This window comes from Macadamia integrifolia, chromosome 7 (genome assembly GCF_013358625.1).
Source record: "Macadamia integrifolia cultivar HAES 741 chromosome 7, SCU_Mint_v3, whole genome shotgun sequence".
NCBI classification, from domain to species: Eukaryota; Viridiplantae; Streptophyta; class Magnoliopsida; order Proteales; family Proteaceae; genus Macadamia; species Macadamia integrifolia.
The window spans coordinates 34,948,728-34,960,716 of NC_056563.1; the positions used below are offsets into that span (position 1 = coordinate 34,948,728).

Here is an 11,989-nt window from a genome sequence, read left to right on the forward strand (position 1 = left end):
GGGGGAGGGGGAGGGGGAGCGTCAAAAGGCATAGATCTATAACTCGGATAAGATCGGTCAATATACCAACTACTAAATCCCTGATAGGGATGGGGGATCTTGCCCGAATGCTGAGTCCTACTTGATAATGCATCCAAGTCATCGGGTTGTATTCTGATTTATCTGGCTGCCTGATCTGATGGTCTAGCTTGGAACTTTTGTTGTACATGTATGATACCTTGGCTGATTTTGGTATACATTCTTGGAATACATTCCAAGTTGATTTCACATTCTGAGTTTTCTGAGATGATAATAATAGAGCGGGCCAATAGGAACGAAGTATAAGAAAGGTAGGGTAGGGTAGGGTAGGGTAGGGTAGGGTAGGGTGGGGTGGGGGATGAAACTGAAAAAACACCGAAAATGTATATCATTCTTGGAATGCATTGTAAGTCGATTTTATATTTTTTTTCTGGGATGATAAAAATAGAACCAATGGGAACGAAGTATAAGAAAAGTTGGGGGATGAAACTGAAAAAGCACCGGAAATGTCATCCCATCCATCAATCAGTCGATAAAGAACATAATAATTCTTTGCTGCCATCACTCATCAGCCATGATAGAAACTTGGGAAGATCGATCCATGCCTGTCCTCTTGCAATGTAAAAGAAAGATCAATCGGTCGCTCATGTGAAAACATCACGACAGGTCAGGTCGGAATATATCATGTCCGTTGAAATTCCTTTTTAACTCTCAAGTTTAACTTACAAAATGTGGGTCAAACGTACTAATGGCTCGATTGATAACATTTCAAGAAATGTGTTTCTGTATTGTTTCGTTTCACTTATTTTCAGAAATAAAAATGAAAATTTCTATCTATTTATGCTTCAAGAAATGATCTAGGTGATTCGCCGTTTTTGAAAACGACTCGTGGCCATTCTTTCACTGGTTACTATCGACTTCCAGAAACATGACTTATCAAACACCTTCAATTCTGTTTTTGTTTCTAGAAACGGAAATTTATGCTTCTGCCATTTTTAAAAACAAAAACTGTAGAAACATTATCAAACGGGCCTTAAGTTACTAACACTTTCTTCGTTTTTTTCGTCTTTTTAACCATTTAAAAATCTAGAATCGAAATCTGGATCGGATTGGATAAGAGTCAATTTAAATCTATTCAGATTAACCCAAAAATCCATATATTTCAGGGATCAAATTTTCCCACACCTTTACGAAAAAAAAAAGGGTTTTCCCACACCCATGATCAAGAGAGCCAGTGGGTTCGGATGGTATCCATAGGGTATAAGGTTTCATTTGAAAGCATTATTGACAAATTGTATACCAATGGGTTTTTTATTTTTGGTCTACCAATGGGTTTGGATGCTGTCAATAGGGTTCTTTCGTGATCCTATTTCAAACTTTTTTTTTTTGGGTATAGAATCTTGTATATGATCCCATATAAGTCATAGGGTTGGAAAGAATTTAGTGTGAAGTGTGAACTGATGAGGTCTTGGGTTTCTTCATTCTATGAGCCGGCTTTTTAAAACGAGTTCCTCTGAGGGTAGAGATAAGAGATCAAAAGTAGGATCGAATAAAGCAGTATTGATTCCAATATGAATCGATTGGATGGTTTACGGTCGATTCTGATCTAAATCCTCTTTGGTATCAGTTCTATCAGACTTTGGTATCGACTAAAATAGCCAAACAAAAGCTTCTGACAGGATTGATGGTAATTAGTCGGTTCATCCACTATGGCAACCCAAATAAGTCTAGGTAGGATAATCCAAACAAAGGGGACCTTGGTTGGGTTCCAGGTGTCACTCAAAAATAACCCTTCTTGTTTTTCTTTAATTTAGTTGGGATATTTTGTTGTTTTATAGGAATAAATAGGGATAGCAATATCCCTGCCTAGTGCAAGAGAAAACAACCAAAAGTGCCAAACCTACTCTTCCTCTAGTGTATGGATGGTTGCTTCTATGTTATTCTAATTCTGTTGCCTTTTCTTTTCTTTTTGTTTTTTGTTTTAATTAAAAGGTAAGCTAGGAAGATTAATAATAAAAAAAAAAGGATAAAACCTAAGAATGAAATAATGGAGGGGAAGTCTCGAAAGGATTGGTTATCAACAAGTTTGGAGGGAACTTAACCAACTATCATTGAAAGAAGACCAAATATCAATCGCAATCCTATTCACACATGTCACATGGATCTGGGCATTGGGAACCTCTAAAATAAGTGGGTGAAAAAAAAATTATTATTATTATTTATTTATTTAGAAAAAAATTATTTCTTTAAATTGTGAGGCTTGACAGATCTATGAGGTGATCATTTTTGTATTTCATTGATAATGAAACAACAAAAGATATAGAATTGGAGGACACTAAGTTGAGGTGAAGTTGTAGTTCCTAACACCGAACCAAGAAAAATTGGCCGGTTCAAATTTTTTTTTTTGGTGGTTTAATCTGGTTCTAGGTGGTTTCTTACTCATAGTAAAGATTTTCGCAGCTTAACTGTCAAGTTAGAAATCATGGGTGAAAATAACCACTGAGGCTGTGTTTGGTATACGTTTTGTAATATATTTTACGTCTAAAACTTATTCTAAAGTGCAAAAACTGAAAAGAATCAGATTTCAGAATACGTTAAAAAAAGGACGTACAAAACGCACGAGTCTTCTGTCACTATAGAGTTGGAGAGGGTCATAATGTACATACTTAGTACATGAGACTACTGCCACTGTAGTGTCTAGAAAGGGTCATAATGTACACAATGTTACCCCCGCTTCGTGAAAAAACTGTTTCCTAACTCGATTCTATGATTACTTAGTCACAATAGGCAACTTTACCATTACACCAAGGTCCACCCTCTAGGTTTTAGGATATATTCGAGATCTATCATGAAACATGCTGAAATTGTAACAAAGAATCAGGAGGTTACATAGAACTCAATTGATTCAAATAACTCAAACCCAAGTCTGAAAAAGTGCAGCGACGCGTGCGTAACCGATACTACTAAATATCCAGAATCTTTCCAATATATCTCACCTGTCTGCCATGTACTTTATGTGAACCGAAAGAAGAACTAAGAAGGTGGTGTAACAAGGGAACAGCAGTGGATCACAGAGAGAGAGAGAGAGAGAGAGAGAGAGAGAGAGAGAGAGAGAGAGAGAGAGAGAGAGAGCATTAACATTAACCATTGAATTGGCAGGCAAAAGAAGAGTGCAAGCTGGGCTGACTCTAGTCTGTCTTAAAGCTTTTTTTTCCACAAGAGCATGGGATGTCAAAAGGGTGACAAATACACTTTATTTATTTCCTTTCGGATTCTTTTTTGATATTGTAAGAAGGAGATGGGAAATGGGCTAATCTAATAATTTAATGTTTGGTGGGATCAGAGTTCAGAGAGAGCACAGAGAGCTTTGTTCTTCTTTTTTTTAACCTCTTTGGGGAGATGAAAATCTAAAAAATGATGGTGGTGTCCTCAATGGAGCAAGCATCATGTCTCTTAAAGCAAGGTTTCTGTACCAGAACAAGTCCTCAGTAGCTGAGCAACTTTAGGAGTGGAGATCATTAGTGGAAACACTTCATTAGGTTCCTCATGTGGAGAACTTAATTATCCTCTTTACGACCACCTAATTAATATTACCCTAAATGTAGGTTAACCTAGTTACTGTTACTGTTACATGACTTCTTATGTTACTTTCTGTTACGCACACAGGGATGGGAGATTCCTTCTCGAACTAAGAACACAGCAACAGTACTGGTTCCTTTTCTCCATTTTTTTTATTCTATCAGTGGGACCTTTCACCATTTTAGTGCAGTTTCTCCCCTCTCGCAAGACTTAGACCTACAAAAACAAAACGAAATAAAAGTAAGAATCCAGGAAGAATCACTTCTAATGTTTTGTAAACCATTTTATTTTTATTTTTTTAAAGTCAAATGAATTTTGTAAGAACTCATACCGTGAAGCCAAGGCTTTATCAATCTACATCAAATTCATTTTTTTTTGTGACCGATGTGGGATCAGCTCCCAATATGCCACTCGGGATTAGGTAGTCTTTATTAAACGATTCTACTATGTTACACGGTCTTTGCTTAGAGGCTGGTAAGCTTATCTTAGCGATTTTACTTTGACACTAAACTACCCCCTTCCTTCTGAGGATTGAGATTGAAAATCAATTGTTATAATACCAATTGGAATAATTCAATCTCATAAACCACCTCATAGGATGAAGCAACACAAGACCATATATATCAACCCACGATATAATCAACCTCCATATTACTGATATGAGATCATAACATAAAGATTTTATAAAAACCATAAGATCTATCAAGAAAGAAGATAGAATCTTTACTACATCCTCAATGGACTTCGATGGTTGGATCCCATTTGTAAGATTAGATACTATTTTTTTTTTGGGTAACGGATAGTAATACTATAGAATGAAAAGATTCAAGTAGGTAAAATAATGGGTGAGAGAGAGAGAGAGAGAGAGAGTTTGTAAGATGGTGGGGAAGGGATGGGGTCAGGTGTTGGTGGGGATAGGGACGCATGGTGTAGCCAACCCCCCTCGTGCACGCTATCTATCAATGGCGGCTCTTCCTCTCTCCAATTATCATCATTAATGGCATGCAGCCAAAACCGAACCTGCTAACTGCTAAGAGCCTAATCTCTCTCTCTCTCTCTCTCTCTCTCTCTCTCTCCCTTAGTTCTGTACTCACTGCTTTCCTCACTCTTAAGTCCCACTAGTGCGATGGGGATGTCTTATCAGAGAACAGAGAGAGAACAGAGAGAGAAAAACGTGGGAGACAACCGAAGACAATTGAAGGGTAGTAACATAACGTCTTTTTAGGGCCTCAATGTGGCAGTGGGACACCCTTCTACAGATACACTCTCCAGTCATTTTCTCCATCGGCTCTTCACTATATTTACAACCCCCACCCCACTCTCTTCCTCGGAGGAGTTGAACTCATCTCGATCACACGAGCCTTCTCATCTCTGTCTCTCCATCCCACTCTTCCCCTGAGTCTCTCTCTTTCTCAATCCATCTGTTAACCTTGTTACAAACTGTCTGCTTAATCAGTTCAATGGCGGATAGTGGTTCGGCGGTAGCCAAGAGAATGTGTGTGGTGCCCGAACGAGCCAAACTGCACTTGGCTATGCTGGCCTTGCAGTTTGGTTACGCAGGCTTCCATGTTGTGTCCAGAGCTGCCCTTAATATGGGTATCAGCAAGATTGTTTTCGCTGTCTACAGGAACATCATAGCTTTGCTGCTTCTCATTCCCTTCGCCTATTTCCTAGAGAAGTACTCTTTCTCTCTCTCTCTCTCTCTCTCTAGCAATCTAACATGAACGACCCTTGTCATTTCCATCATCTTCTATATAATATATGGGTTTATATGCGTTTGTTCAGGAAGGAGAGGCCAGCGTTGACATCTTCTTTTCTTATTCAGTTCTTCCTCCTTGCACTAGTCGGGTACAGTTTTAATTTAGCTTTTTAAATCCATTTATGGTAACCAATCGATGTCTCTAAATTGGGTTTTCTTGAACCATCTACAGAATAACGGCGAATCAAGGATTCTACTTGTTGGGATTAGAAAACACTTCTCCCACATTTGCCTCTGCTATACAGAACTCCGTGCCCGCGATAACCTTTCTCATGGCTGCCATACTCAGGTAAGAACTCTTATCTTTAAAAGCTACCCATAAGTCTTCACATCGGACAACTCACATTTGACGTGATTTGATTGTTGCAGGATAGAACAGGTAAGGTTAAATAGAAGGGACGGGATAGCCAAGATGGTGGGAACCCTATCGTGCGTGGCCGGAGCTTCTGTCATCACACTCTACAAGGGGCCTACCATATTTGGTCCAGCCGCGCCGCATTTACAGGAGACGAATCTGTTACTGTCGACCTTGGGAGACGCCGAGGGGAAGAACTGGACCTTGGGTTGCATCTACCTCATAGGTCACTGTCTCTCCTGGTCTGCTTGGCTTGTCTTGCAGGCCCCAGTGCTAAAGAAGTACCCGGCGAGGCTCTCCGTCACCTCCTACACATGCTTCTTCGGTGTGCTTCAGTTCCTGGCTGTTGCTGCATTCATGGAGAGGAACACCGAGTCTTGGATGGTTCACTCCGGTGCTGAACTCTTCAGTGTTTTCTATGCGGTACGTAAATAATAAATTGAAATTCCTTTTGAAAGCTTTTTTGTATGGAATGATTCATGAACAAGAGAATTACAAAAATGGGTTGTTGCAGGGAGTGGTGGCTTCAGGAATAGCGTTTGCTGTTCAGATCTGGTGCATTGACAAGGGAGGCCCAGTGTTTGTGGCAGTGTATCAGCCAGTCCAGACCTTAGTTGTCGCTATCATGGCTTCCATCGCTTTGGGCGAGCAGTTCTACCTGGGCGGGTATGTACTTCTTCGACTACATTCCATTTGTCCATTCGTATAAAGAAAGAAACAAAAAAAGGTCACCCCGATATGGCGATACCGAATCGGATTTCGATCCGGTTAAACCTTTCTCATTCTGTGGAGTTTGCTCCACCAACCTTGTTGGATCCAGTCTGTTCAATCGAAACCAAGCTAGGTCCACAAGCCTTATGGTAGGGCCCACGGCCCAAGGTCACACGAGGGCCTAAACAACTCGTTTAGAGGGCTTAACTAGGAATCGGTCAGGATCAGCCCAAAAGTTAACTTAACCCTAGATTTTGGAATCGGATGGGATCGATCTTAGCTGATTCCAATCTGAATGGGGGTTCAATTTAGCTGATCCGATCCCGATCCCACCGAAAGAGTTTTTTGTGTATAAAAATTGGCTGCTTTTTAGGGTTCGGCCGATTCCATCTGATTAGGAATCAAGGCCAATCTACCAAGCTGGATCTAGTCCGACTCAATGTTCAGAGTTTTTTATATGCTTTGCTGAGTCCCCAATTCTGACCGATCCGGTTCAGCAAATCCTCTTACAATAGGATTAAGGCATGTTTGGGCCGATTCCTGTCCACTTATGACCGATTTGGAAACTTGATTCTTGGTTTTTAAGCCCTTCTCTTCGGCCCGATGGTGACCCATTATTCATAGGCTTACAACAGCCCAGCCCAACCCAGCACCTCGCTGACATCACGTAAACGATGCAAGCTTTGATGATACATTCGATCAATTCACTGATCTGATAATTGCTTTTGATTTGGCATCTTGTACTTGTTTTATGATTTGGTGATGTACACACTACACAACAGGATCATAGGTGCAGCGCTGATCATCACAGGATTGTATCTGGTTCTATGGGGGAAGAGCGAGGAGAAAAAATTCGCAAAGGAGATGGCTGTGAATGTGATTGCATCATCCCCCTCTATGGAACATCCTCATGGGATCATCAACAACAGGGCAGCTAGCCACGTCAAGTCCTCCTCCCTCGTCCAGCCACTTCTCCCTTCTTCTACTCCTACTGATAATGTTTGATTTCACAAAGGCCACAAATTTAAAAGCTTCAGCGATTGGGTCGTCTCTTTGCAATCTTTTTTTAATTATTAATTATGTTTAAGTGTTTTTTAATTACTTCTCAGAAAGAAGAGGAGAAAGCTTAATATTGTGTGTATTTATCAAGTTATGTTCTTTTCCACATTTTAAAGAGAGATTGATGGATGATCTTGTTTGATTTTTGTTCTTTCTTATTTACTTTAATGAAGTATCTGAATTTTGATAGAGCAAAGCTCAAAGCTAAGAACCTCATAGGAACAAAAAAGATAGAATGGATTATATATCATTATCCTTACTGCATCAATTTCCCCCAGTTGGTGGAATCCATAACAGGTTCTCGTACGAGACCGTACAGTCCTATGACTGACACCTAGATTCCTGGATTTCACTAATGTTAGAGTTCAATGCGATGAAGAGAATGACTTAATAGAATCTAGGTGTCCATTGTAGGTTATACAAGAACGTTCTCGTACGAGAGCCTGATTAAGACTCCAATTGGTGTGTATAGACAATGTCATTTGACGACGTCTAATCTAAAAAGGTCAAGCTTTAGGATGGGGTGGTCCTTTTAATTCACACTCACTCCAACTGTCGATAGAATTACTCTGGACCTTCACATGGCTGTTGCATGGATAGTCGTTCGGATACAAGCTGATGTGTTCAATCCTAAAATTCTAAGTTTTAGGATGAAGAAACTTTTCCCAAGGTAATAAGCCCAACAATCGCACACTATACTCAATTAATATAGAGATTAAGGAGTCCAGATTATATCTTCGTATGAGAATCATTTTCTTATTGTGTCTGATCCACATATGGAATCTATTTAATCTCTCTCTTCTTACAACAAGCTTGCAGAGTGAATTTCAAGTGTGGGTTAGACATAGTATAAAAATGGTTCCATATAAGAACCTGATCCAAACTCGGGACTAAACCCTTCATTCCCTGTCATAGAATGTACTCCATATGCTTTTTACCAATGAAATTTGGAATCCTTCGTTAGTACTTCTTGACTTGTATTTCTAATCAGCTGCTATTTTTGACTGCCCAAGAGTATCAAGCGTAGGGGTGTCAATTCGTGGCCCGACCCGACTAAATCGATCGGGACCGATCGTTTATAGACTGGCCCGGCCCGGACCGTTTATTAAACATGTCGGGCTTGAGCCCGGCCGGTTTATAAATGGCCGGTCTCGGTTTTGCTACTTGACCGTCGGGCACCTGACCGAGACCGACCGAATAACGCCTGACTGAGACCGGCCTATTGTGCACCGACTTGGCCCGACCCTTTAATGATTGTAGAATAACTATTTTACCCCCCAAATTAAAGAATAAAAACTAAAAAGTAAAGACATGTTCACATTTTAAATAATGGTTATATTTGGTATCATTTATTGATTTATTGTCATTTTTTTGGGCTTGTATGAGTGGGCCGGAATATAATAACACATTTTAAAGAGGACCCATTTAAAAACCGGTTAAAGCCCGTTTAACATTAAACATGTCCGTAGCCCGGTTAAGGCCCGACTAAAGCCCGATTAAGGTAGCCCGAGACCGACCGACCAAATATAAAGTGTATCATGCCCTCAATAACTAAGCCCGATTAGTTAAATGGGCGGACATAGTGTAGCCTTTGAAAGTCTTCAAGCCCGATTAAGCCCTATCGAAACCGAACCAGCCCAACCGGTTGACATCCCTAATCAAGCGTGCAATCTTTTACAGTATTTTCTTCCCTACTCATTCACTATCATTTCACTTACTACTCTCTCTCTCTCTCTCATATACATCAGATAAGCACATAGCTTGGCTTAGGATGATTTGGCCTATCCCATTGTGAGATCTTGAACGTCAATTAGGAACTTAGGATATGAAGTCGGTAGTCAGTACCCAATAAACTAACTTTAGTCCAGAATCATTTACCAAGGCTACGCTATGATTTTTGGAATACATTATCGACATAAAATAGTAGAATGCATTTCAAGATTGTGCACCAAGTGCAATATTTATTTTAAGAAATCCAATATATTTCATTCTCTATAACCACAATTTAGAATTGACGAAGGGTGCCTCAAACTTATAAAACATTGTGATTGATAAGATGAGTTGATAAATATATCGGTGAAATATAGAAAAAAGATCCTTACTAATCTGACATGGGCATGAAAAAACTGATGTGCCTTCCCTTTATTGTGAGCTAAAGATGCTTTTACATGCTTTCTCATTGACCCTTCATGCTGTTATCTACATCAAATCGACAAAATTCTACTGCCCGTCAAATAAATAATCGGGTCTAGATGTTTAAATTCATTAAATAAAAAACTAAGACTATATATAAACCTATAATTGCATTCTAAATGCAGTAGTAAAACAATTAAGGTATTCTAGACCTATCATAGAAAAAAAATTTGCTGCTAAAGTAGAACTTTCCTACTACCTAGACTCGTAGCTAAATAATTGAAATGATTCGATTCCTTTGTTTAATTTATATTTTTTAAAATACTTTTCAAAATTTTATTTTTTGACTGTGAGCTCTAGTAGTAGTAGGTAAGTTCATACAACGACTAACAGCAAAATTTCATCCTCGACGACGAAAAAAAGAAAAAAAAAACAAAAAATTGTATCGAGGAGCAAGGGATTTAGTAAAACGATAAGAACGTGTTGTATTCACAATCGTACAATATTTTACATGGAAAATTACACAAGTCCTCTCTCTCTCTCTCTCTCTCTCTATATATATATATATATATATTTTATGTCCCTTATTCCTCTCTGTAATGGGTAGAAATCGTCTGAAATTCTCATCTTGTAAAATTCTATACAATTCCACCCTAAATGGCTGACACGTGTAAATATTCCATATCTACGGTTCAGATTGTATTATGGTTAATTAACATTGTATTATGGTTGATTAATCTGAACCGTAGATATGGAATATTTACACGTGTCAGCCGTTTAGGGTGGAATTGTATGGAATTGTACGAGATGAGAATTTCAGACGATTTCTACCCTCTCTGTAATGCCTCTATGTGGGGAAAGGCCGAAAGGGTAACAGAGGTTCTATCAAGTTTACGTTACTTCTAAATATATACACACAATGTTAATACATTTACACAGTGCAGGTAAGAGGAGAGCAGAGCAGACGCTTCACAAACACCACTGCAGCTGTAAGGCGTCCCAACCGATCCCATCATCTCCCAAAGCTAACTCACAGGTCGAAGCCTCAGGGTCATGGGTCCCTGCCCCTGATATGGGGTAATCCATCAACCTTGGCATCTCATCTAAGTCCCATGGAGAAAGGATCAAGTCACCCACATCTGTCTCTGGCAAGCTCAAATTCATCTCTCCCCAAACACTTACACCTTCCCCTGATCCATCCTCTCCTGTCTTCCCAATCTCCCATCCATTGCTACCTGATGACCCAGTCCAGCTCGAGTATGCTTCACTACTATCACTACTCAGCTTCTCACCTTCAACTCTCTCCGACCTCGACTGAGTCAATTGGGTCGATTGGGTCTGGGAGTTAGTGGCCGTCGTCGTGGTGGACGTCGAGCTGGAAGGGGCTATTGAACTGGAATCTGAATTTGAATCGAGGGGTCCAGGTTCTGATTCGTTCCGGTCGACCCATAACTCTGGCAAGTTGAGTTTAGCGGAAGAGCCGTAAAGCTTGCGAGCGGCAACGTCGTAGGCTAGCGCCGCGTCACGCGACGTGTCGAAAGTGCCAAGCCAGAGTCGAGCGCCTCGATTGGGTTCCCGGATTTCGGCCACCCACTTCCCCCAAGTCCTTTGCCTAACGCCTCTGTAAGTGCACGTAACGTTCTCTGGGCCTCCTTTGCCTCTCATGCATCCTTTCCTCGAACTTCCCTGTGATTGAATTTGAGAATGATTATTAGAGGATCGCTTCACCACTTTTTTCTCTGCAACTCCCATCGTCCCCAGTGGTAATTGTGCTAAACACGACCTCATCGATCATAGCTAGTGATTACTACTAGGTACTAACACGGAGAGACCTCTTATACGTCCCAATAAACATGGATAAGGTGTTTTAATGGCAGATGAAAGGGCTTTCGAACACTTGTCTGCTACTTAGGCTGGCTTGATACTTGTCAACTGTTACGATTCTAAGATACACGTGGCCTGGTTGCTTTGTTACACAAGATGGACTCGTCAACCACATTACATATTATCTTTGTTGTTTCTCTCTCTAGACTCTTATGAGGAACTCACAGTAGTCGTCTGGCAGGCAGGTGTCACTGGAGGCGGTGGAAGATAAACTCAAAATCTAAAACACGTTGTGAATCATCTCAAAAGGGCTTTTCCCAGTGTTGCATGGGTCCTTGATACGTGGACTGATTATTACTTGTGTGGCAGTGGCAGTGAGGCATTGGTGTCACAGTAAGCTGAAATTGATCAAGCCAGGTGAAAGCTAGAAATCCTTACTCCCAAAGTTTGCGTCCACGTGGCATAATGCTTGGCGTGAGCGTTACACATATTACAACTAGGGGTGAAATAGAGGCCCGGTTTCAATCTCAAACCTAGGCCCAAATCAGTTC

At 40.3% G+C, this 11,989-nt stretch overlaps 2 protein-coding genes across 2 annotated transcripts; one reads left to right on the forward strand and one right to left on the reverse strand.

The window, feature by feature from the left end:
- The first annotated feature begins 4,901 nt into the window (after window positions 1–4,901).
- Window positions 4,902–7,623, forward strand: LOC122083524 (protein WALLS ARE THIN 1-like). The gene is made up of 6 exons (XM_042651359.1): window positions 4,902–5,275; window positions 5,383–5,445; window positions 5,529–5,645; window positions 5,726–6,134; window positions 6,226–6,377; window positions 7,205–7,623. Exons 1-6 carry the CDS (start codon window positions 5,058–5,060, stop codon window positions 7,425–7,427), a joined length of 1,182 nt encoding a protein of 393 aa, XP_042507293.1. The 5' UTR covers window positions 4,902–5,057; the 3' UTR covers window positions 7,428–7,623.
- Window positions 7,624–10,583: 2,960 nt separating this feature from the next.
- LOC122084954 (dehydration-responsive element-binding protein 2D-like) lies at window positions 10,584–11,366 on the reverse strand. Its single transcript, XM_042653364.1, has one exon. The coding sequence runs from the start codon at window positions 11,364–11,366 to the stop codon at window positions 10,584–10,586; it is 783 nt and encodes a 260-aa protein (XP_042509298.1).
- Between the last annotated feature and the right edge of the window lie 623 nt (window positions 11,367–11,989).

Excerpts from the sequence above, each read along its gene's own strand:
- LOC122083524 (XM_042651359.1), top strand. The coding sequence starts at position 5,058 with ATGGCGGATAGTGGTTCGGCGGTAGCCAAGAGAATGTGTGTGGTGCCC. Across the intron at positions 5,646-5,725 it reads CTCATGGCTGCCATACTCAG|GATAGAACAGGTAAGGTTAA; the intron begins GTAAGAACTCTT and ends TGATTGTTGCAG. Across the intron at positions 6,378-7,204 it reads GAGCAGTTCTACCTGGGCGG|GATCATAGGTGCAGCGCTGA; the intron begins GTATGTACTTCT and ends ACTACACAACAG.
- LOC122084954 (XM_042653364.1), bottom strand. The coding sequence starts at position 11,366 with ATGGGAGTTGCAGAGAAAAAAGTGGTGAAGCGATCCTCTAATAATCAT.